Source organism: Loxodonta africana, chromosome 8 (genome assembly GCF_030014295.1).
Source record: "Loxodonta africana isolate mLoxAfr1 chromosome 8, mLoxAfr1.hap2, whole genome shotgun sequence".
Lineage (NCBI taxonomy): Eukaryota > Metazoa > Chordata > Mammalia > Proboscidea > Elephantidae > Loxodonta > Loxodonta africana.
Genome location: NC_087349.1, coordinates 63079249 through 63106805, shown reverse-complemented (window position 1 = coordinate 63106805; position 27557 = coordinate 63079249). Strand labels below are relative to the sequence as shown.

General features: G+C 38.5%; 1 protein-coding gene across 7 annotated transcripts in view; it reads right to left on the bottom strand.

The window, feature by feature from the left end:
- VPS50 (VPS50 subunit of EARP/GARPII complex) overlaps positions 1-27557 on the bottom strand; it is a 148750-nt gene that overhangs the window by 15668 nt on the left and 105525 nt on the right. For 5 of the 7 annotated variants that reach the window (XR_010322680.1, XM_064289986.1, XM_064289984.1 and 2 more), the window contains 3 exons: positions 27180-27286; positions 8625-8746; positions 5006-5086 (listed from right to left, as the gene is read on the bottom strand). Coding sequence is in view for 4 of the 7 variants with exons in the window: in XM_064289986.1 (XP_064146056.1) it covers positions 5006-5086; positions 8625-8746; positions 27180-27286 (310 nt within the window). In the remaining 3 variants the exon portion in view is untranslated. Of the gene's footprint in view, positions 1-5005; positions 5087-8624; positions 8747-21597; positions 24414-27179; positions 27287-27557 lie in introns of those variants that run through there. The other 2 variants (XR_010322681.1, XR_002784930.2) reach the window with 2 other exon arrangements.

Genomic DNA, 27557 nt, shown 5'->3' with positions numbered 1-27557 from the left:
GTTAACTGGCTTATCTTTCTATAGTCCAGATGTGACCTTTCTAAGATGCAGATCTGACCACACTACTCAGGTTTAAAGTCTCAGATGACTATCCACTCCTTATAGGAAAAAATCTGTACCCGTCACCATGGTATGACTTTTACAAATGACACTCCAAACAGCTAGAAGAGCACCACGAATACTACCCATACGTAACAACAGTTACTTCTGAATTTCATTCTTTTGTGCTTAGATATCACAACATGTAAACCATATTTATAATAACTAAAGCTTTCTCTGAATTTAGATACTGTTATGGATTGAACTGTGTCACTCTAAAATATGTGCTGGAATCCTAGCCACTATACCTGTGGATGTAATTCCCTTTGGGAATACGGTTTTCTTTGTTACGCTATGGATGGTGGGGGGGGGGGTCCCAATCCTATAAAAGAGTAGGTTATACACAGAAGCAAGCATAAATTGGGGAAGACGGATACTATTTGTAGAACGCCAAGGAACCTAGGAATGTCACCAATAGAGAGAGCCTTCCCCTAGAGCCAGTGACCTAATTCTGGACTTCAAGCCTCCTGAATTGTGAGAAAATATTTCTGTTCTTTAAAAACCCCATGCTTGTGGTATTTCTGTTACGGCAGCACTAGGAAACGAAGACCGATACTAAGCAGTTAATTTCAGATAGAACAGGGAGACAGTGCTAAAAGGTAACAGAAGGCAGAGAGGGTATATCTGTAGCCTAAGGGGAATACAGTTTATCTCTGGGTATAGCCCCAAAACCAAAAAAAATCAAACACGTTACTCCTGATTTCAACTCACAGCAACCTTGAAGGACAGAGTAGAACTGCCCATACGGTTTCCAAGATTGTAATCTTTATGGAAGTAGACTGCCATATCTTTCTCCCACGGAATGGCTGGTGGGCTCAAACCCCTGACTTTTAGGTTAGCACCTCAGCTCTTTAACCACTGAGCCACCAGAGCTCCTTCTAGGTATGAACAAATCGAAAAACCAAACCCACTGCCATCGAGTCAACTCCAACTCATAGCAACCGTATAGGACAGAGTAGAACTGCCCCATACGGTTTCCAAGGAGCGGCTGGTGGATTCGAACTGCCAGCCTTTTGGATGGCAGCCATAGCTCTTAAACACTACGCCACCAGGAGAGGCCAAAATACTATGGCTACAAGGTAAGCTCCCCCTCTCAGAGCTCACTCACAAGACATTCTTTCAGAGATCACTGAACTGTTCATTCTAGTTCAAAAGGCTTTCATGAGGATGTCTTCCTATATTCCCAGTTAACACTGGCATTTTAGGCATAGAAATTATGGTAATTATCTGCTTAAAGGCTAAAGTTCTGTGTGTACATTGAGGAAAATATGCCTGAAGAGAGGAAGAGAGTCAGAGAAATGTCAAGCTGACATAAATAAATGGTATGTGCTTAGGTGCGCACTTAAATGGAAAAAGCTCGTAAATTACAGCAATACAATAAGTAAAGGATAAGCGAAGACTTGGAGAAATGAAACCTTAATCTTTTATTCTCTTTGCTGCTACTAATTTACTATTACAAAGGCAATTCATATTTATGGATGTTTCTGGACAAATTTAAGCTACTTCTTTTTTGGATCAAAGACTTAAGATTGGCCAAAAGCATTAAAGCCAACAATTTAGTTAGCACTGCCAAATAGATAATTAAAAGTCCACATTTCTGGTGGCACTAACACCTATTCCATCATCCTTTTCTACTCTCCCTCTATTAGGCCCCCTTTCTCAGACTTTTCTCTGATGTGTCAAACACATTTAGTTTATATTGAATTTATATGTTAATCTATTTTAGGTGGCATTTTAAAGGCCATAATGACAGCTTAAAAAAGAAGCAAATATTGGAAGGTATCTACTGGGGAAATAAAATTACAAAAAAGGTTTTTATTAAAATTTTAACTGACATGTAGGAGAATTATAAGGAAAAATACTACTTCCAGCTAGTTGGCTCCAGATTGAGTAGGCTATAAATTATTTTAATAGCTAAAGAATATATTGAGTAGCAAGAAATCAATTAATGTGCCCTACCAATGTAGACGCAAATTAATGAAGTCAAGAAAATTAATATACCAGCTTCAAAAACCTGAGATCGAGGTCCAGTAAATAACTGATGTATTTTCTACAGGAATAGACCAATACTTATCAGGATGAGTAGTAATTCAACATGTAAAACACTGGAAACTAATGGAGATCTTCAGAAAGACTACTTTATTGCTGTGCAGTCTTAGCCTCCAGGGGAATAAGAACACTGGAGAGACCCTGGCAAAGGTCCTACACACTGAAGGAGGAAAGACTGCTTGCACGGTCTTCTGTTCCAATGTGCAGTCTTTCGACATAAGAGATGATAAGGATAAGGCTTTAAACCAAAGCTATCTTTAAAAATTTAAAGATAACGTGTCAAAAAACAAAAAACAAAAAACCTGTATATCTTTCTATTTGTTTATACGGGAGGAAAGAAGAGGTTGGTTTTTTAAAACACATTTCTAAATCTGACCATTTTACCAGTTCAGGAAAACACTATCCAGTGAAGACAGACCTGATCAGCCAGATGCTGCTGTTGTTCTTATGTGCCATCAAGTTGATTCCAACTCATAGCGGCCCTATGTGACAGAGTGGACCTGCCCTATAGGGTTTCCTACGGTGTAATCTTTATGGAAGCAGATCGCCAGGTTTTCCTCCTGCAGAGATGCTGGGTGGAACCACCAACCTTTTGGTTAGCAGCTGAGGCTTAACCACTACCACCAGGGCTCCTAGCCAGATGCTATAGATAATTACCAGAAGACGGGCGGCAGCCTGCCTCAAGGCACAGCTAGTTTAGTCCTCCTGTTACTCGGTCATGCTGTTTCATTATACACCATGTGGTAGAACCTGAAGCATTAAATCTATGGCTTAAGGGTTAAGTCTGGAATTGTGGTCTGACAATCATAAAATATTAACTAGCAGAGATGACAGAGAAATGTCAAAGTGAGTGGCTCTAGTGGTGAAACTGGCTCCTTCAATCTTGAGGCTTTCAAACGGGAACACGATAAACTTCGGTTGTAGACTAATAACTAAGATCTGAGGAACAAGAGCTAATGGGAAGGTTATACTAAGCATCAAAGGTGGAGAAGCAAAACCGAAACACAGACAACTGCCAATGGGGTTCAAAGTCCACGGATTTTAGGGAACAATGATTGAAAAAAAGATGGCTGTGTTAAACAAGGAAACTTGATTATCAAAATGAAGACCAAGGATATTTTGGAAAAAATATTGGAATTGGGAAAAAAACAAAAAAAGATGATGATGATCAAGGATTAAATGGATACCAAGCCAAGAAAACAAGTCAGATTAAGCCGGGAGACATGAAAACCCAGGAAGTGGGATTTACTCATCCACTCTATAAGCATTTACTGAAGGAATGCTATGTGCCAAGGTATGTGCTATAAATATCAGAAAAGAACATGTGCTGTGCAAAAAAATCTTCAAACAATAAGGAAGACAGACACGGGTTATTTCCTCTGCCTAAACAGTGCTTACCTGAGATACCTACGCACACCTCACTTTATTCACATCTCTGCTCAAAGGGCACTGTCCTATAGCTCTCTAATCCCTTACTCTGCTTTACGTTCCTTCTTAACACCAGTATATGACTCTATTTGTTTGTTTATGTTTTTCTGCAAGACAAATGGACAGTCCAAGAAAACAGCAATTATCTTTACTGTGCACTGGTGAGTTCCTAGGACTAGGGTAACATCGGGCATGTAACAATGCTTTCAGTAAATATTTCTTAAAAGAACGATTACAGTGCTTTATAAAAACTTCAGTAACAGAAGTATGCACACAATATTAAAAAAGCCAAACCCAACTCACTGCCATTGAACTGATTCTGACTCTGAGCAACCCTACGGAACGCGGAGAACTACCCCACAGAGTATCCGAGGAACACCTGGTGGATTCGAACTGCTGACCTTTTGGTTAGCAGCCATAGTTCTTAACCACTATGCCACCATGGTTTCCAGTATAGGGAAGAGGAAAATGCTTGCTTGGGTAGGTGAAGGACTAAGGGAAAATTCAGAGAATCCTGGGGTTAATGTAGATACAGGAAAACATACATTCCTGGCTATAATAACCAATCACACACAAAAAAAGAAAAATTATTTTAAATGCTTATGTTAGCTTAAACATAACAGATGGTCAAAAAAAAAAAAAAAAAAAAAAACCCTGTTGCTGTCCAGTCGATTCTGACTCATAGCAACCCTACAGGACACAGCAGAACTGCCCCACAGGATTTCCAAGGAACACCTGGTAGATTCAAACTGCCAACCTTCGGTTTCGCAGCCAAGCTCTTAATCACTGCGCCACCAGGGCCCCAATAAAGGCTCGGCGCTTTGTAATGCTACCTTACTAATCTTAAAGCATATATTTAATCAAGTGGCAGAGAAGCCAAGAACCAGAATTCCCTACTGCAAGGCAAGCCAAACCCAAAATTTCTCCTTGAACTTCAAGGTCATTCATAAAGTCCCTAACACTCTCTGCAACGTAACTCTTCGGCACATGCCAGTGCTCCAGTCACAAAGATCTAACAAACTCCGGGCCAGGCCTGCTCCCACCTCAAGGCTCTTGCTCAGTCTCTGTACCTTAATTTGAATGTCATTCTTTCTTTTCTTCCCTGCTAAACCCACGTCTGTTCTTCAAAGTCTTGCACAAGCCTCACTTCCTCCTCCAGTTAGTCTCTGACATTGATTTTTCACATCATTTTCCGTGCTTTGAAGCTATACTGGCCATATAATCAGTATCATATTCTCTCACGTCTACCAGTTTTCTCACTCCAATCGGACTTTAAGTAATCTTCATTTTACTTCCTACCTGCACTCAGTGTAATACTAAGGACTCAGGCACTCAGTACACACATAGGCGCACATTTCTGTGTAGTTAACTGGATGGTTAATTTCTATTTCATGCAACCCAGAAGAATTGGTTCCAACTGATTACTTACCAGATCAATAAGGCTTTCTTGAATTCTGTTTAGAGTTGTTCTTAATCTACTACTACTAAGGCCTAATCCTGTTGATTCCAACTGAAAAAGAAAAAGAAAGGCATGTTAAATCACTCCAAGATAATCTTGCAAATGCAACAGCTTCAAATTAACCAAGTATCTGATGAATTTTCACTTAGATCTTTAATTGCACTTAAAATTTCCAACACAGTATGCTAAGAAGTCAAACCTTTGCCCTAAAAGGAACAAAAGACCCATTTACACGTGTGCATTTACAGGTCACGTTAACAAAGAACATTCTTATGTATCATCAGGAGAGTGTTAGACAGAATTTATTTCCCATGAATTATTAGCTTTAGTTACAACATTTGAGATTTTACATGCTTAAAGATGGTGCACCATGCTGTATTTTAGGTACACTGTGTTGTATATATGTAGAAACAATCTGTGCCAGTCTATGTTGGTGTTGTTAGTTGCCCTCCAGTTGATTCTGTCTCACGGAGCTCCCATGTGTTTCAGAGTAGAAGTGCTCCATAGTTTTCAAGGCTGTAACCTTTCAGAAGCAGATCACCAGGACTGTCTTCCAAGATGCCTCTGGGTGGGTTTTAACTGCAACCTTCCGGTCAGTCGTCTGTAGCCAAGGGGATTTAATTCCCAGAAGTTTCCAAAGGACTCTACTGTAACATGCTTTACCAACAATGTGGTCCAGAACTGTTCTGTCCAATATGATAGTCACTATTCACATTTGGAAACCCTGGTGGTGTAGTAGTTAAGAGTCTGGCTGCCAGCCAAAAGGCTGGCAGTTCGAATCCATCAGATGCTCTTTGGAAACCCAATGGGGCAGTTCTTCTCTGTCCTATAAGGTCACTATGAGTTGGCATTGACTTGACGGCAATGGGTTTGGTTTTTTTTTATGCACATGCAGCTGTTTATATTTAAATAAAAATTAACCAAAATTAAATACTATTAAAAAAGCAGTTCCTCAGGCACATTTCAAGTGCTCAACAGCCACCTGTGAGTAGTGGCTACCATAACGGGCAGCGCAAATACAGACCATTTCCCGGAAGATAGAGTAAGACTTATCTAGAAGCCTAAATGATTTCAACAATTAGCTAAAACACTAGAATGTCTTTCTTCATTAATATTGAATATCCAAATTCAGAACAATTAATCAGTACATATTTTATAATATAAATGCTGTAGCTACACTTTGATGTCTCTGATTATATTAGCATTCTTCCTTTCTAAGGAACATTTTGCTGAATGAAGAGCACAGGAAATTCAGATCCCACATTAAAGGATCATGTCTTTAATATACCTGTGATTGCAACAAAGCTAGCAATATCTACATGATGAATGTAGTTATACACTTAAATTCACATACTTCCAAAAAAGTTTAGAATATACTACAAGAAGAGCTAGATATTATTATGATATATTCACAGGTCCCAGCAGTATGCTTTTACATGGAAAACTGTCAAACACCTAGTAATTTCCAAATATCAGATCAGTTACCTGCCTAAAATTGTGACACTCTCCATTGGGAGTAGGAAAAACAAACTTTGGAAACACAAAAAGGTGGTGCAGGAAACATTAATTCTATGGCAGAAGATGGTTCAGTTCAAAGATTTTTAATTATTTTTAGTTCTGGGTTATCCTCTGAATGTATTAGTGATTATTAAGGTCGTCAGTCAACATTTACCATATCTCATTTTCTGTGCAGTAATTATACACAGAGTCAGATTTCAATAAGACAACCAGCACATTTTTTATTGCCCAAATATGTCAAGGTTAGAAACAGATGTATTTTTTCTGCCAAAAAAATTTTTTTTAATTTAAATAATGTGTTCTTAGTCTTTTTTAAAATAATTTTTACTGTGCTTTAAGTGAAAGTTTACAAATCAAGTCAGTCTCTCAGACAAAAACCCATATACACCTTGCTACACACTCCCAATTACTCTTTTTTTTTTTTTTAATGAGACAGCCCGCTCTCTCCTCCACTCTCTCTTTTTGTGTCCATTGCACCAGCTTCTAACCCCCTCCACCCTCTCATCTCATGGCAGGAGATGCCAACATAGTCTCAAGTGTCCACCTGATCCAAGAAGCTCACTCCTCACCAGCATCCCTCTCCAACCCATTGTCCAGTCCAATCCATGTCTGAAGAGTTGGCTTCGGGAATGGTTCCTGTCCTGGGCCAACACAAGGTCTGGGGGTCATGACCACCAGGGTCCTTCTAGTCTCAGTCAGACCATTAAATCTGGTCTTTTTATGAGAATTAGGGGTCTGCATCCCACTGCTCTCCTGCTCCCTCAGGGGTTCTCTGTTGTGTTCCCTGTCCGGGCAGTCATTGGTTGTAGCTGGGCACCATCTAGTTCTTCTGGTCTCAGATGATGTAGTCTCTGGTTCATGTGGCCCTTTCTGTCTCTTGGGCTCATAATCACCTTGTGTCCTTGGTGTTCTTCATTCTCCTTTGATCCAGGTGGGTTGAGAACAATTGATGCATCTTAGATGGCTGCTTGCTAGCGTTTAAGACCCCAGATGGCACTCTTCAAAGTGGGATGCAGAATGTTTTAATAGATTTTATTACGCCAATTGACTGAGATGTCCCCTGAAACCATGGTCCCCAGACCCCTGCCCATGCTACGTTGGCCTTCATAGCATTCAGTTTATTCAGGAAACTTCTTTGCTTTTGGTTTAGTCCAATTGTGCTGACCTCCCCCGTACTGTGTGCTGTCTTTCCCTTCACCTAAAGTAGTTCTTATCTACTATCTTATTAGTGAATGCCCCTCTCCCACCCTCCCTCCCTCCCCCCTCTCATAACCACAAAAGAATGTTTTCTTCTCAGTTTAAACTATTTTTCAAGTTCTTATAATAGTGGTCTTATACAATATTTGTCCTTTTGCAACTGACTAATTTCACTCAGCATAATGCCTTCCAGGTTCCTCCACGTTATGAAATGTTTCACAGGTTCCTCACTGTTCTTTATCGATGCGTAGTATTCCATTGTGTGAATATACCATAATTTATTTATCCATTCATCCATTGATGGGCACCTTGGTTGCTTCCATCTTTTTGCTATTGTAAACAGTGCTGCAGTATACATGGGTGTACATATATCTGTTCACGTAAAGGCTCTTATTTCTCTAGGATATATACCAAGGAGTGGGATTGCTGGATCGTATGGTAGTTCTATTATCAGCTTTTTAAGGAAGCGCCAAATCGATTTCCACAGTGGTTGTACCATTTGACATTCCCACCAGCAGTGTATGGTGTTCCAATCTCTCCACAGCCTCTCCAACCTTTATTACTTTGTGTTTTTTGGATTAATGCCAGCCTTGTTGGAGTGAGATGAAAACTCACTGTAGTTTTGATCTGCATTTCTCTAATGTTCTGCCAAAAATTTGAGTAATATACAATATGTTTATCATATTAAAGCTTAAAATTAATATATAAATAAGGCAATCAAGGGGACAGGAAGCTGATATCAATAATTTTATACATGAAGGATAATTCTCAAAATAATGTTGCTTGTATATTTTATAAAAAAGAATGAAAACTGTAATTTATGTTTAAAAAATAAACTTTAAAAGAAACAGTTTCCCCCCATAGGTTAACTTACCGAATCATTCCGACCAAAAAATGTATATATCGCATACAAGTAATAATCAAATAGTTGAGACATGAAATGGATAACATCAAATGCAATTGGCTTAAGAATGTTCATCATCTGCATATACTTTCCTGAAAAAAAAAATTAAATAGAACAAAATTAAAATTTGCCAGTCTATAATTACGGAGACAAAAAAAATTCTTTGTTAAATATAACCTAATTTTCTTTACTTAGATTAGCCCCTAATTCTATTTCTTTTTTACGGGAAAATAATAGGGAAAGAAGTGTATCTATAAAAAAATGCTCCACACTTGCTCTTTTGCAAAAGAAGGATGTTAAAACAGGCCATTTCTTAATTTCCAAATGAACACAGAATTCAGGTGTTGGCTCTACTTCACATAGCTGTTATATCTTCTGCACACTTCTATATAAATACGGTGTCATAAAAATTTTCATAACATCGTATGTTATAAAATCCTATTAGTAGTAGTATTAGAGTTTATATAATGGTATGAAACAAATGAAAATTTCAAAAGCAAAACTCTTCTTTCATATATGTACTAAAATAAATGGAATATTACTCAGGTATCAAAATCTGTACCTAGCAATTTAAATAATCTTGATTAATAAACACAAAAAAAAAAAGCAAGGAAAAAGAAATTATGGAAATTCTATGATATACAATACTTGCCTAGCATGTTCTATATTCTTTCAATGAATTAAAATTACAGAGAATCAGTACATGAGAAAGAAGAAAACAGAATAGGCTTATATATATGATTAAAAACTTTAGCAAAGACTGCTTCCTGCCCACCCAGAATTGTGAGAGACTTAATCAGAGCCCGCTGGTGACTTTAAACTACTAAGACACTTTAAGGTACAAATTTACCCAGTGCTCTCTCTGCTCCACTCAAAATGCTTCAATGGCATCTCATCCAAAGTCTTTCATCACGAGCCACTCTCATCCTCCATAACCTACTACTCTCATCCACATATACTCAGCTTCAAATCTTCTGCCTTCTTGCTTTTCCCATAATATGACACATTTCAGCACCTTCGTGCTTGTTGTTCCCTTTGTCTGAAATGCTCTTCCCAAAGGAATTATAATGGCTCTCTTGTCCTCTAACCTTCTTCAACTCTGCTAAAAGTCATTTTCTCAGGGAGATCTTCCCTGATCCTATTAAACACCCACATGCCTTTCCAGCTTCATTTTTCTCCAAAGCACATATCACCATCTCACAAGCTACACATTTTGCTTAGTTATTTTTCTTCCTATCTGCACCTCTGTATCTTTATGCAAATAATGTGCATGTTCTATGTTTGTTTGTTGACAGCTCCCTCCCTCTGTGAGGTATTTTTATGAGGGTACTACGTTAATTTTTTTACAGCAACATGTAAAAAAAAATTGGTATAGCTCACTTATGAAAACACTTCACGGAGGGGTTGGCAAACAAATGCAGAACGCATGCGTTATTTGTGTAAAAATATGGTAAGTCCTAAGAAGCCATAAATTTTTGCATTTGATACACTGCTGTGGTTCTTGTGCCCAGACAGTGCCTTGCACCAAGTGGGCACTCAAGAAAGTATTAATTTAATGAATGACCCAAACACATTTAACATTACGTAAAGCTAAACAACACTCTCTGTAAAAAATTTTCTTACAAGAACACCACAACTGAGAACCATAAATGATCTGCCAGGTACGTGGGAACTTAAGTCAACACTTTACACATTTCTTTTTCCAGAAAGATTTATTCCCAAATTGATGATCTTAAATTTTTTCAAAATTTTTAACAATTAAAAAAAGAGGCAGATATCTTAATTTTTTATATGAATACAAAACAATGTCACCTTGTATTTTTTCAAATGTTGCTAAAGGAAAAGATACATAGGTTCAATCCAAGAACCAATTAAGACTACACCACGTACTTGGCCTGTACTGAAGTAATTTACCAAGTTTTGAATTTAAAACAGTCAATGGCTAGTATATTCATGCGAATAGAAAGTCTGGAAACATCTAATTAAACAAACCTTCTTTAAAACAGTATTTTTTGAGTGAGAAAGCTAAAACAAACAAAAAACTCTGTTGCCGCTGAGCTGATTCTGACTCATAGCAACCCTACAGGACAGAATAGAACTGCCTCGCAGGGCTTCCAAGATGTAATCTTTACTGAAGCAGACTACCACATCTTTCTCCCATGAGTGGCTAGCAGGTTCAAACTGTTGACCTTTCGGTTAGTAGTCAAGCACTTAACCACTGTGCCACCAGTACTCCTTTCAAGAAAGCTACGCACTACCAAATTTAATATCTGCTAATATTTCCTCAAGGAAAAGTAAAAAAGACAGAGAGGTACACAAGGACAGAAAATTGTAGGTAAGCAAACAGTCTAAATCTTCTGACTCAATCAGAAGTCACTGGCCACATGTGACTACTTAATTTAAAATATTTATATAAAATGAAATATTGAGTTCTTCAGTTGTTTAGCCTCATTTCAAATGCTCAATAGTCATACGTGGCTAGTGGTTACCATACTGGACAACACTAATACAGAAGAGTTCCATGATCTCAGAAAATTCTACTGGACAGGACTGATTTAAATGATACCTACACCATGGTGTTTTCCTGTTTTTCAAATATTCATGGAACTCCTACACTCTTCTACAAATGACACATACAAACACATAACACAGTTCCTCTTTTCTAGGAGATTTCGTTTAAAATAATTTCTTAACAAATGTCTATGTGTAATAAAATATAAAACACTTAAGAAAAACGTTGTTTTCCTAACCTTATACACACACACATACAGCAAAAGGAAAAAGGGCACATGGAAAGAAAGCACTGCCCATTCCCCTGAATCCTAGCCTTGTGAAATCTTTTGTCAGAGGCCAAGAACATTTCTTTACCACTACATCACTCAAAAGTTCAACACTCTCAAAGTGCCAAGTGCATACCCTCCTCATTCCTTCCTCTGGGAGATGCCAATATTACATTGTGTTTCCTCTAAACATAGGATCAGATACAGTCACACACAAAAATTTAAAAACCAGCATTTCTGGTTAATATATGAAGGGTGCATGGGAGATGGGCTGAATCAAATAACAACTACAAATCTCTAATTCTATTTATTTTTATGGGAAAATATAGAAAAAGAAACATAACTGTAAAAAATCTTCCACATTCTCCCTTCTGCAAAAGTGAGATGTTAAAATAGGCCATTTCTTAATTTCCAAATGAGCACAAAATTCAGGTTTGGCTCTATTTCATGTAACTGTTTTAAATCTTAGATTAGTATTCTTGAAGACATCATGAATCAAGAGAAAACACCTTAACTGCAGTAGAAGATACGCCAAATTTACTTAAATGGAGATTTCTACCATCTTTTTTTTTATTACCTAAATCAAAAGATCTCAGTACATTTGTTTTAATTTACATTAAGAAAGATAATTCTAAATAGTAAAAGTCAGTAAAAGAAACACACACACACCCAAAACAAAGTAAAAACCATTCGACTCAGATTTCGTTCTTAACCTTATTTATAAGCCATTTGTTTCAGAATCATCTTTCACAATTATTCTCACACTTTCAGAAATTTAAAAACAAATCACTCCTCTACATCAACAAAAAGAACACCGAAGAGGAAATAACCAAATCAATACCATTCACAGTAGCCCCCAAGAAGATAAAATATTAGGAATAAATCTTACCAAGGATGTAAAAGACCTATACAAAGAAAACTATAAAACTCTGCTACAAGAAATTCAAAAGGACACACTTAAGTGGAAAAACATACCCTGCTCATGGATAGGAAGACTTAACATAGTAAAAATGTCTATTCTACCAAAAGCCATTTATACATATAACGCACTTCCAATCCAAATACCAATGTCATACTTTAAGGGAATAGAGAAACAAATCACTAATTTCATATGGAAAGGAAAGAACCCCCGGATAAGCAAAACATTACTGAAAAAGAAGAAGAAAGTGGGAGGCCTCACCCTACCTGATTTCAGAACCTATTATACAGCTACAGTAGTCAAAACAGCCTGGTACTGGTACAACAACAGACACATAGACCAATGGAACAGAATTGAGAATCCAGATATAAATCCATCCATGTATGAGCAGCTGATATTTGACAAAGGACCAGTGTCAGTCAATTGGGGAAATAATACTCTTTTTAACAAATGGTGCTGGCATACCTGGATATCCATTTGCAAAAGAATGAAACAGGACCCATACCTCACACCATGCACAAAAACTAACTCCAAGTGGATCAAAGACCTAAACATAAAGACTAAAACGATAAAAATCATGGAAGAAAAAATAGGATCTACCCTAGGAGCCCTAATACAGGGCATAAACAGAATACAAAACATTACCAAAAATGATGAAGAGAAACCAGATAACTGGGAGCTCCTAAAAATCAAACACCTATGCTCATCTAAAGACTTCACCAAAAGAGTAAAAAGACCACCTACAGACTGGGAAAGAATATTCAGCTATGACATCTCAGACCAGCGCCTGATCTCTAAAATCTACATGACTCTGTCAAAACTCAACCACAAAAAGACAAACAACCCAATCAAGAAGTGGGCAAAGGATATGAACACACATTTCACTAAGGAAGATATTCAGGCAGCCAACAGATACATGAGAAAATGCTCCCGATCATTAGCCATTAGAGAAATGCAAATTAAAACTACGATGAGATTCCATCTGACACCAACTAGACTGGCATTAATTCAAAAAACACAAAATAATAAATGTTGGAGAGGCTGCGGAGAGATTGGAACTCTCATACACTGCTGGTGGGACTGTAAAATGGTACAACCACTTTGGAAATCCATCTGGCGTTACCTTAAACAGTTAGAAATAGAACTACCATACAACCCAGAAATCCCACTCCTCGGAATATACCCTAAAGATACAAGAGCCTTCACACAAACAGATATATGCACACCCATGCTTATTGCAGCTCTGTTTACAATAGCAAAAAGCTGGAAGCAACCAAGATGTCCATCAACGGACGAATGGGTAAATAAATTGTGGTATATTCACACAATGGAATACTACGCATCAATAAAGAACAGTGACGAATCTCTGAAACATTTCATAACATGGAGGAATCTGGAAGGCATTATGCTGAGCGAAATGAGTCAGTTGCAAAAGGACAAATATTGTATAAGACCACTATTATAAGATCTTGAGAAATAGAAAAAACGGAGAAGAACACATACTTATGTGGTTACAAAGGGGGGAGGGAGGGAGGGAGAGGGCTTTTTATTGATCAATCTGTAGATGGGAACTGCTTTGGGTGAAGGGAAAGACAACACTCAAAACAAGGAAGGTCAGCCTAATTGGACTGGATTAAAAGTAAAGAGGTTTCCGAGATAAAATGAAAGCTTCAAAGGTCAGCGAAGCAGGGGCTGGGGTCTGGGGAACTTGGTTTGAGGGGACTTCTAAGTCAATGGGCAAAACAATTCTATTATGAAAACACTCTGCATCCCACTTTGAATTGTGGCACCTGGGGTCCTAAATGCCAACAAGCGGCCATCTAAAATACATTAATTGGTCTCAACCCACCGGGAGCAAAGGCAAAGGAAGAACACCAAGGTCACACGACAACTAAGAACCCAAGAAACAGAAAGGGCCACTTGAACCAGAGACCTACATTATCCTGAGACCAGAAGAACTAGTTGGTGCCCGGCCACAATCGATGTCTGCCCTGTCAGGGAACACAACAGACAACTCCTGAGGGAGCAGGAGACCAATGGGATACAGACCCCAAATTCTCATTAAAAGACCACACCTAATGGTATGATTGCGACTAGAGGAATCCCAGAGACAATGCTCCCCAGAACTTCTGATGGCACAGGACAGGAACCATCCCCGAAGACAAATCATCAGGCATGAAAAGGACTGGTCAGTGGGGGGGAGAGAGATACTGATGAAGAGTGAGCTAATTAAATCAGGTGGACACGGGAGAGTGTGTTGGCAACTCTTGACTGGAGGGGGGATGGGAAGATAGAGAGAGAGGGAAGATGGTAAAATTGGCACGGAACGAGACACTGTAAGGGCTGACTCAATAGGGGGAGAGCAAGTGGGAGAAGGGAGTAAGATGTATGTAAACCTACATGTGACAGACTGATTGGAATGGTAAATGTTCACTTGAAGCTTAATAAAAATTAAAAAAACAAAAAACAAACAAAAAAAAACAAATCACATTTGGAAAATATTTGAAAAGTATGTTCCTAAAGCATTCCAGATCACGATATAGATATTTCATCAGCTACAAGCATACAGTTACATAAAATAATGTGACATTATGGAGAAATAAAAGAAAACTGTATGTTTTATTATATTACATTACTTGAATCTGTTAAAAAAGAGAAAGAAAGGACTAAGTAGAATGAGGTAGAATACAAATAACTTGGTTGATCCATATCTGGAATACAATGCTCTTCTCCATTTCTAAAACAAAGGTAACCACTGTTCACATAATTAATCTCAAAGAAGGAAATAAAAATGAATTATTAATAGGTAAAAGCTATTCTAAATGTGCATTCAGAAAAAAAAAAAAAGAACCAGCAGATGTTCCCCTCCACTCTGAAAAAGAAATTTAATACATAACTACATTCATTCATTCATTCAGTATATTCAACAAATGCTTCTGAAGGCTTACAATGGACTTGATCTTGTGCTAAGGCACAAGAAATTATACAGAATCCCTGCTTTCACACCTTAAGTGGTGTGACATGGAAGACAGCCATCAATAAACTGGCTGTCAGCATATCAGAGTATGTAAGAGTGAGGACTCTGCCTTTCCTGGCCAAGAGCCAAACAGGCAAATAGCAGGCCTCTGGAGGCCTGAAAAGGTTAGTATACCTTCACAGACACTACTAAATTAAAAGAGTATTTTACACTAAATTAAGCCTATATCAGAAGGTATATATGTGTGTATTTATACACGAGCATATATAGATGTATCACTAGGAATATCATATACATGTTTATGAATGCTGCATACATACAATAAAGCACATGGGGGCACAGGCATGGGCACCTGTCAGACATATCCAAACACCTCATGGGATTGGGTTTACTCAGTTTGAAGGCTAAGGACCATGTTCTCATGGGTAATCTTGGTCAACTGGTACAACATAGTCTATAAAGTTTATGTTCTACATCCTAGTTTGGTTAAGTAGCATCTGGGGTCTTAAAAGCTTATGAGCTACCATCGAAGATACAACTATTTGTCTCTACTTATCTGGAGCAAAAGGAAAGAAGAAAACCAAAGACTCAAAGAAGAAACCGGTCTACAGAACAAACTGCTTCTATGAACTATGGCCTCACCTATCCAGAGATCAGAAGAACTAGATGGTGCCCGGCTATCACTACCGACTCTTCTGATCCAGACCACAACAGATGTTCCCAGATAGAATGGGAGAAAACTGTAGAACAAAACTCATAATCTTGAAAAAAAAAAAAAAAAAAAAAGCCAGACTTACTGGACCGGCAGAGACCTGGGGAACCCCTGAGACCATCACCGTGAGACACCCTTTAAACTCTGAACTGAAACTAATCCTGGAAGCCACCTTCAACTAAATACCAGATTCGTTCATAAAATAAACAGTCAACATTTACCCTAAAGCAAAGACAAGAAGGTCAGAGGGTGCAGGGAAGCAAGAATAATGGAAACAGAACAATCAGAAGAGAAATAATGAGAATGTTGACACAATGTGGAAAATGTAACCAATGTCACTGAAATGTAGAAATTATTAAATGGGAATCAATTGCTGTGTAAACTTTTACCAGAAACTCAGTATTTTGTTAAAAAAGAAGGATGATGGCTTAAAAAAAATTAATCCTGTATCAGTGAAGGGAAGGGAGTGAGAAGGCAGGGGAGGCTAAGTATGATCACCAGAAAGTGAGAATTCTCAAAATATTTCTAGACCACAGGTTGGCAAACCTTTCCTACAAAAAGACCAGACAGTAGGTAGTTTAGACTCTGCATGCCATATGGTCTCTGTGGTAGTTATTCAGCTCTGTTGGTCTCTGTTTCACCTATTTAATTCTAGTAGTTTTAGTGCAAAAGGAATCACAGAGAATATATAAACAAATAAGCATGGCTGTATTCCAATAAAATTTTACTTATAGAAACAGGCAGCCGGCCAGATTTGACCCATATACCATAGTTGGCCAAGCCCTGTACTAGACAGCAGACAGCAGACAGGAGCAGGCTAAAGGCAAAAATAGGCAAAGAATATCCATATAGGATGAAATTGACAACAGTAACTGTAAAAATTAGATAGGAGCCTAAGGGTACAGTGAGTTTATGTTAATGGGAGGTAGCCAACTCAGAAAATGAGGGTGAGAATGCTTGCACAACTTGAAGAATGTAATCAATGTCACTGAACTGTGCATGCAGAAACTATTGAATTGGTGTATGTTTTGCTGTGTGTATTCTCAACAACAAAATAAATTAAAAAAAAAAAAAAAGGCCAAAGAAGTCAACCAATTGAAGATGGTGTGGATGGTGACTGTTCAGAATAAGCAGATACTGGAAGACAGTAGGAGTGAGAAATGGGCCTAACAAAAGAAGGATTAACTGAAGGTACACATATGGGATAACTGCATCAGTGTGTATACCCTCCTCTACCATTACCCACCTCTCCAGCAGACAGAAGCATAGGCTGCCTGAAATTACCAGCAAAGAAGAAACAAATTGAACAACAACAACAATAGCAAAAATTAAGCAAACAAACTTAAAAAATAAATGGGGAAAGCTAATGCTTCCAGTGTGGGTGTCAGCACCACAGATTAAAGTCTCCCTCATTCTGGGATTTGGGGATCTGTCACCATAAAGTAACTGCTGTCAGTAAATCCACCCAGCCCTGCCCAACTCCACACCAAGTTCCCAGTCAGAATTTCTACTATGGAGAAAGAGCCAGCTAGAACACAGTTCTACTTACTCAGCAAAGGAAACCCACAACAGTCATACAGGCCTTCTATCTTAAATATGAATAGACCACCAAAAATCACCCAGCACATGAGAAAACTCAGAGTGTGAAAATAAAAGGCTGACTCCAGAGGAAACAGACATAAACCTTTATAAAGACATAAAAGCAGGACTCTGAAGTCAGCCTGCCTTGGTTAAAAAATTCTGTCAGTGGTTCAAGGTCGGGTTCCGATCCACTGCACCCTAAGAACTCACTCCCTCCTCCCCTCCAGAACTCCCCTCAGAGAACAGGGGGAGAGGGGTGGACAAGGCATGTCTTGGGAACATCAAGGGACGTTATCTAACACAGCCTAGAGGACCGGGAAAGGTGTCTCTTCCCAAATTATCCACCGCAATAATTATCCTGCTTCTAACCTATGTTATAACCTCTCTGATCTTTGAATAATTAGCTTTATCCAGGGACAAGAGTTAGTGTTCCTGATTCCTCTGCTGGCTGTGAAGCATGGAGGATAAGAGCTTACTGGCTGTAGAATCAAACAGCCTGGGTTCTATCACTTACCAGCTATGTGACATAGGCAAATTATTTCTCTCTGAGCTTCATTAGCTCATCTGTAAAAAGGAGATTGTGAAGAATTTATGAGAAAACTCATGAAGTGATAACACAGCATATGATAAGGGAGCAGGAAATCTTAGCTATTTTTATCATTTTAAAATAATTGTGATTACGATGGATGCAGTAAGGGAAAAGTATAAGGTGCTACACGAAAGGAGTCTAACCTAGTCTGGAGATGAGGAAAAGCTCTGAACGGGAAGCACTGTTTAAACTCTCCCACCCTGAATCTAGGCCATGGGACCTAAATATTCACACAGCTCTGGGGACAAGGGGGAAAGAAACACAGAGGGACCAGCAAAGAAGCCAACTAAGTAGCTGCATGAACATGGACTAGAACCAAGAGAAAGAACAATGGGCCCGCCTTACCCAGCTCATCAGTGGGAGACAGAAAGAAGGACACAGTGTGGTTATACATGAAAAGCGGCCCAGGGGAGTCCAGGGCTTCATCAAAGAGCCAGAACTCCTGTGTAGAAGAGGAAATACATAGGTAAAGAGGTGCTGGAAGTACAGATAGAAATTCCTTCCTTTCCTTCTTACGACAAGAGGAAAGACTCCTCCAAGATTCAGGACTATAAAAATTAAGAATTTTCAGTCCAGCGTGTACTGGGCGAGAGTGAAAGGCACTTGGCTGGGTGCTATAAATGCCGCAATGATACTGACTCTCTGCTCACTGTAGAGCTTCAATCTGATGGGGCAAGAGTAAGAATAGAATCTGAGTTGGATGAATGTTCATTATTCTTATTATAATGCACTAGTGGTGCCATCTGAGAAACCATCAGTGGATGTAAATAGATCTAACAAAAGGCAAGCTGGAAATGCTATAAATGAGGCATAAAGCGCTAAGAAAATATTAGAGAAGGAAAGGTTCATTCAGCATGAACAATTTAGAAAAATGTACTGAGTAATGTAGTGAAGACCAGAGTAAAATATTAACAGGTCTACTGTCCAAGCGCCAGGCTATCAGTCTTTATTCTGCTGTATGACTCTTCTATCTTAGCCCCCAAATCTCCGATAACATTTTCTTTTGACACGCACTGAGGAATGATACTTCTTGGATTATCCTCTCAAAAACAGCATGTTTCATATCCACTACTAACTCATAACATGCTTTAAAACTGTTCAAAATATAAATCTACAGGAAATTATATGTTTAAATAATATGAAAAATTAATAAAAATATAAAATTTAGAGAAATAGAAATATTGGAAGATAATCTAAATTCAACAAATGATTAATTTTTCTCCCAAACATTATGAAAATATTGTTTTTTAAAAGATAACTTTCGATTTAATTATAAAACAAGGTTTTAAAACAAAAAAAAGATACTGTAATACTCCTATAAGACTGCATTTATGATTTCATTGAACTCTGTAACTTGATCCTAGTAAATGACATAAGGATATTTTGAAAATAATTGGTATGATTATTTGCTTTCACAAACATAAAACAAACTACCTTTTGAACTGTTAAACAATCAAGAATTTTTCTGTTAAACACACATTGTTTTACATTTTAATTAGGACAATACAGAAAGAAACCGGTGGTTCCCAAAGTGTGATTCCTAGACCGGAGGCATCAATGTTGCCTGGAAACCCGTTAAAGATGCACATTCTCAGGTTACGCCCAGACCTACTGAATCAGATACTCGAGGTAGAGCCCAGCAGTCTGTAGTTTAACAAACCCTCCAGATGATTCTGATGCTAATATTTGAGAATCATTGCCTTTGACAATCAAGAAAGACCAATAAAGCATGGCCCTTCTTCCATTTGAGGCTCTCATCTGTTTCCTCTTTACCTTCTAATTTTTCTCCTGACTCTCCATCATTCCTTCATGATTTCCTTCACTGGTTTCTCTTCCTGTCTGCTCCTCCAATGTGCCCACATCCACTACTGTTCCCAAGGATTTTCTACTCAGCCATCTTGTGTTTATATGCTTGTGTTAATTGTGGGGTAGGAGGGCGACAGAGTGTCTATCTGATTCTCAAAGGTGTCTATGAACCCAACGGGTTAATAGTCTCTGCCAAAATAAGCTCATCCACTACCATGATTTAGCTACCATTATATACCAATGACTCCAAATATGTATGCTGACCATATCTTTTCCTCCTGAGTTCCAAATCCATATACCCAACTACCAACAGATTATTTCTACTTAAAAGGCTCGTAAACCAAAAACCAAACCCATTGCCATCGAGTCGATTCCAACTCATAGAGACCCTACAGGACAGAGCAGAACTGCCCCACAGGGTTCCCAAGGCTGTGATCTTTATGGAAGCAGAGTGCCATACCTTTCTCCTGTGGAGCAGCTGGTGGGTTCGGACCACTGACCTTTCAATGAGCAGCCGAGTGCTTAACCACTGCACACCAGGTCTCCTAAATGTCACAATATGTCCAAAAGCTATCCTATCATCAGCTCCCCAAACTTGGTCTTTCTCTCATCTTTTCTATTTGAGTTGTGGCATTATAACTGGTCAATCACACAAACCTGAAATTTAAGAGGGATCCCTCATAACCACCAATCCCGTCCCGTGCATTTCCAAAATCTCTCAAATCTGTCTTCTCCTTTCCATTCCAATGGCTATTGCTTTCTTCAGGCTCAAGTCCTCATCATCTCCCACCTGGGACACTTCAACAGCCTTCTATCTAGGCTTTGACCTTCCCCCTTCCACACTACAGCCAGGAAATTTACATGTTTCTTCTCTATTTAAAACTCTTAACCCTTAAAGAGCTCAAGTCCAAGTGCCACAGAACATCACACAGGCCCTTTGAAATCCAGTTCTTGCCTACCTTTCTTGCCACACCTCCCCTGCTGCCACCTCCTGTCCCCACCATCCTTTACACATGCCTGCAAACCAGACTGCTGTGTTCTCTGAATACACCATTTCTTGCACATATTCACTCTGCTAGAATACCTTTCCCAATTTTTTCATCTATGAGAATCTATTCATCTTCCTAAGTTGACCAGGGTGTCAGCACCCCCACTAAGTTAGCTCTTTCATTTGCTATGCAAAAACAGAAAGTTAATCATACTTTTGCTCTACCTCTTTCCTGCTTGATTATGCTTACAATACTACAATGTAATTTTTTTTCTTTTGTATGCTATTTCCCACATCAGGCTCCTTAAGTACAAAGACTATGTTCTCTTCATGACTATACCTCCAACAGTCTAGAAGAGTACCTGGAACAAATAACTAAAAATAAAATAAGATAAAATAAAAATCTGTTAGATTGCAAATGAATCAACACAATGCATACGGCAGAAAAGGGACCCATTTCCTTAATGTAGAAATTAAATGAAAACATATAATTTCTTTATTATAAAAAAATGAGCAATGGCTATGAATAGGTAATTCACAGATAAACAGAAATGCATTTAAACATACAAAACAATGTTTAAACTCACTCACAATTAAATACATTTTCGAAAGACGTCATTTTTGTCCTATCAAAGTGTCAAGCATCAGAAGTTGGCTGATAACGCAGTGCTGTTGAGGGGCTAGGAAAATAGATTCTCAAATACTGTTACTGAATAGGTAAACCAACAGATCCTCTTTAGTCAGTTCTTGGTAGCCTCTTTGGTAAATGGGGAATGCCTGTCAAAATTGAAAATGTACATACTCTTTTGATCTAAAAGGAAGAAACACTTGTACGAATCTGTCCTACAGTGTATTTGTATAGGGACAAAGATCTCCCTTCAGGGATGTCTGTAGTATCAAAAGACTTAATGTTCAAAATGAGAGGACTGGTAAAATAAACTGTGGTACATCCATACAACAGGACCATGAAAAAGAATGAAATCCATACATATAAAGATATATAATATTTTCAGTGTAACCTTAACCTATTTGATGTAGAAAATGCTGAATAAAGAACAGTACATATAGTGTGATCCAATGTTTAAAACAAAAACAATAAATGGGAGGAGGGGTAACATATTAAATATACTTGTAGAAGCATATTAATATTTCCAAAAGAAAACAGAAATTGAGTGGTTTTTTCTGTTAAAGGGAACTTGGAAGCCAGGGACTTTGTGTTTTGTTGTTATTATTAGGTGCCATCAAGTCGATTCTGACTTATAGCAACCCCATGGATGACAGAGTAGAACTGCCCCATAGCGTTTTCTTGACTGTGGTGTTTACAGCAGAAGATCTCCAAGTCCTTCTCCCATGGAGCCCCTGGGTGCGTTCGAACTGCTAACCTTTCAGTTGGCAGCTGAACACTTAATTATTTGCACCACCAGGACTCCTTTTATAAAAATTAAGTGGTTGTATTATTTTTAGCCACTTTCAGGATTACCTTTTCTATTTAAAGCACTCAATGATAAAATAAAGGAGTCCTGATGGTGCAGTGGTTAAGCACTCAGCTGCTAACCAAAAGGTCGGTGGTTCGAACCCACCAGCCGCACCATGGGAGAAAGCTGTGGCAGTTGGTTTCCATAAAGATTACAGCCTTGGAAATCCTATAGGGCAATTCTATTCTTCCCTATAGGGTCACTATGAATTGGAATCAACTCGACGGCAGTGGGTTTTGGGTTTAATGATAAAGTAATAATAATATTAATGCCCTAATTAAAAGAATGGACAATGAAGGAGTGGACCCCCCCTCCCCCAGTGCTGTTTTCTCTATCACGCTAAGGTGCATCTTAGCCACACTAAGCCCAAATATCCCTTAAATGCACCTACTCTAGTTTCATTTTAAATCCTGATGCTACTGTGTATTTTTTTCAGTTGCGAAAGTAGTAATTTTGTTGTTGTGAGATCTCTAGTTCTTACAGCCTGGACTTTGGCAACCCACCTCCTGTCCCTCAGACCTACCATACCTGCCCAAGGGAGAGCTGCCTCAGGAGAGAGAGCCTTGAACACCAAGGCTGTTTCAGTGATGAGACACATTCCTTAAAATTCTCCTGCCTCTCTAAGAAATTATCATTCTGGCAGGATTTTCTCTTAATACAAGCAAGCATTCTGATCAGTACTTTGCCCTTGTGGAAAGGTTCCCCTGAGCCTTTCTAACAGATTTGGGTACCACCTGGGGCTGGGAAACCTCATTAACACTCTTTTGTTTAATCTCTCCTAATAATCTGCCAAGTAAATGCCACTTGAAAAGCACATCCTGAATATGCCTTTAACATTCTAAAATGTGTCTCCCAACTGCTCAATAATTAGTCCTGCATCTTCCCAGGCACCAAAAATTAATCTATCTCACTTACACAATAGTTCTTGCTTTGTAAGAAGAAGCACTACCTCTGCCCACTTATAATCTATAACCATCTCTCTGCAATAACAACAGATGACAGAATAGTGCATTAACTAGTTGGAGACCCCTGAGTGAGCGGTTCTCTTAAAGTTCTGTTTACGAATATATACAGACTGAAGATAAAGACACCCCAGGGAGAGAAAGCGACAGGCACAAAAGTCTACTCAGGAATAAGAGCAGTAAGTAATCCCAGCCCTAAATGAGAAAACATGAAAGTAAAATGATCAGAATGGGTAACGTTTCCTAACTGTAACTCTGATAAAAGATTTGGTGGTGGAGAAAGCTGAAGTTACAACGGCCAGATTGTCTTCCAAGAGTAAGGTTATATTCAGGACTGTGTCCTGATACAGGAGGGTTGTACACCGAAGATCCCTAAGAGTATGGTTTCTCAATCTCTACAAATTCACTGTAAGAACACAATGTCTACCATGTAGAAGAGTAATTTCTATATAAGAATCTGTTGATATGCCTTCTGAATTTAGCACCAGGAGTACAGTGCTATCAACTATAAGGGCAAATATCCTTTTGTCAGATAACAATAACAATGGAACTCATTGCTTCATTTTCTTATTCCTACCAAAAAGCTGAAGCATTTAATGCCTATAGTTAACTGAAAAAAAGACAATTTTCCACCCTCAAGTTTGCTTAGCCTACTGAATATATATCTTTTAGAGTAAAACACATTGTCACTTTTAATTCTTTGTGATCTAGGTTAAGGCAAAAAATACAATCACTTAAGTGTGGCCAACTATTATTTTTCCTAATCATATGCTCCCCCATTCCCTGTCCAGTGCCCTATCACGTGCAGTGACTTCCTGAAGGAGGATGTACTTCTCTCTCCCATTGTCAAGCCTGCCTTGCTTTGGCCAGTGACACAGTAGAAAATTGAAGAGTGCCACATCAGAGCAGTCACTTTAAGAGTCAAAGCACGGTTTGGCTCTTGCTCTTCTCGCCATGTTTGCGACTGGTGCTGAAAAACATAAGGCCCAGAATAGAGATGGGTGGAGCAGAGCTACAGATGATCAGGAACTCTATCTATCACAGTCAAAGATAACGAACCTTTGTTGTTAAAAGCCACTGATTGTTGGGCTGTTTGTTTTGTCAACTTAATCTAGCAAAAGCTGACTATATTAAACTACATCTAGAGGAGTGTGTTCAGACACTGAAAACTACAAAGTCCAGATGGCTGAGAAGGATAATAAGGATTTTGAAAGGTCTGATATTTCTCTCAGTGAGGATCCGATAAGGGAACTGAGCACATTTAGCCTAAAGAATGGATTTGGGGGATGGAAGGGAAGGAAAGGATAACCACCATATATTAGAAAAGTGATCGTATATAGGGAAAAAAGTATAGACTTGTTCTTTTTGCTTTAACTGCAGAACTAACAGAATTATATAGAGAGAGATATTTTAGTTTATCATAAGGAAGACATTTCTACAAATTCGGTCAGTCTAATAGTGGAGAGCGCAGTCTTGTAAAATAACATACTTCCAGTGACTGCAGGTCATGAAGCAGAGGACATCACAGATTAGGGGCATTATAGAAAAAAAATCTTTATTTTGTGGGAACTTATACCAACTGAAAAGGAGCCCTGGTGGTGTAGTGGGTTAAAGCACCCAGGTGCTAACTGAAAGGTCAGCAGTTCAAACCCGTCAGTTGCTCTGCAGAAGAAAGATGTGGCAATGTGCTTCCATAAAGATATACAGCCTTGGAAACCTTACGGGGCAGTTCTACTCTACTTTGCAATGGGTTTTATACCAAATGACCTCTGAACAACCTTCCAATTATGATCCTACAAATTCTACAGTAATTCATGATACTAAGTCCAGTTAGCTCTCTCAATAATCAGCCATATAACAGCTTTCTAGAATATGTCCTCATGTTTTCACGTCATGAAAATGTGTATTTTTTCTTTTTCTCTCAATTCATTAATACTTTTTCATTATTTTCCCTGGGACTTCTAAAAAGTTTTTTTGTACGTTTTCTATTCATTAATGAAATTCAGAAATTATCTTAAAAAACAAAGGCAATTTAGTCAGAGCTATGATTAATCAATCTAGGCAACAGGTAAATATCATCTTCATAAATAGAAATACAGTGACTTTTACGGAAAACAACTAAAATTTCTGATTGGTATAAATGGCTTAATTAATTTGAGAAGACATCTCTCTAACTTATTTGTCAAATGTGCAAACCTATTTGTGAGATATAAAGGCTGAGACAGCACATAAGAGTCAAAATAGTGACATAAAAAATTCACATTATCCTCAAACCTGAAAATTTAAAGTGGTATTTCTTCATGTAGTTTGCCTGCTACAAAATGATCAATAAAGGTCTTTTCCGTAATAATGGCAACATTTCCCATGATGTGAACATTTAGCTTCTAGAACCTTTCTGTCTGAAAATGCCAGAGAATCACTATTTGCTCTGCCTACCTTACAGGAAGATTGTGAAGATCAATGAAACAATTAACTACAAAAATGCTGTGTAAATGTAAAACGGGTATTATCATTATCTTACACGTATTTCTGACTCACATAGAGAGTTATTACATTTCAATTACCTGGAATATTTTAGAAAAATTGCAAGATGCAAACACTTAATATGTAGTTAACCAAAAAACAAAACAAAACAAAACAGAAATTGGCAATAATATTGGCATTACACCTACTCCTCACATATCGACTATCTCGTTATCCAACAGTTCACGTCTATGACAATAGTAAAAAAAATCTACTATCCAGCTATCTATTTTGCATATTAGCAAGATGGAGGGCATGGTGGCATAGGATGCAGAGTGTCCTCTTCCTCATGGAGGGTATCCAGGTGGCCTCAAGGTAGCTGGGCCATGGCTGCCCCATGCCCTCTGCTCCCTCCTGCTGGTTGAGGCACCATATCCAGCAGTCATACAGGGCCGGCCTCCTCTGTGGCCATGGCCTCCTGGCAGATAGGCAGGCAGCACTCAGGCAGGGAGCTCTTGTTCTGGGTTCCCAGCTCCTATGCAGCCTGAAGCCCTATACCTGAAAATTGCTATGAGGTGGGAAGGGAGGAAAGAGGCATTGGATAGGGTGTTTGGAAGAAATGGTGTGAGTTTACTGACATTCCAAAGTCAGCTGAGGGGCCTGAAGCCTCCACCTCAGTGGGGCAAGGTGCGAGGCCAGGCTCCCAGGACCCTCGCAGGAAGCCCCAACAGGCCAGGATAGTGAACACAGGGCTTGCAGGGGTGGGAGCAGAGTCCTGGAGGTGGCACCATGAGGGAAGCTCTGACCCAGCACAGGAGGAAGTGAAGTGGTTAAGCCATGGGGCCTCTAGTCACACAGCCCAGCTTTAACTCCTCCAAGCCTCCTTCTCTGTATAGGAATAATCCATAACTGGACCCTTCACAGTGATGAGCACATCAGTAAATCTTAGCTGTTATTATTTCTATGATTATATTTTTAAACAAAAAAACCAGACAAATGGATGGTCTGAAAACAGGAAAAAAAAATCCTCCATTTTCACGTAAAGACTTTGTCTTTGGAACCTAACCATGTCAATAAGCGAGGGGTGGGTGTATACTACATGCAACATTTAAGATGAAAAAGTATTAACATATGACAATCTTAAATCCTTCACTGCAGTAGGCGTTGGAGTTTACAATAAAAACCCCAGGTTAAAATCACTTGGTTACAAAAATAAACTCATTTAACTGCTATACTAAAGTTTTATTTTGTTTTTAAAGACGTATTTACTTACCAACAAGTCTTATTACATTCAATGTAGTATTTGTTAAGATGGGTGCATTCACTTTATTTAGGCTGTAATCTGATTTCTTCCTGCTTTTTAGGGTTTCTCGAGAAACACTTAATTTGGAAAAACAAAAGAGTTGCAATTAGAGATGTCAAGTAGTAAACCAATAAATTATTAGGCTTAGGATCTATCCTTCACTCACTAATTATCTACTAAAAATCTTAGCATGTGCCAGGCAGGGGATAGGGATTATCTTCTTGTCCTTACAGAGCCTACAGTCAGAGGAGAAGAGAAATAAGCAAAAAATTCAGTACTATATTTCCTTGATTTTAATACATTATAAACCATTAACACCACTAGAAGCTATATCACTTTAAAACATAG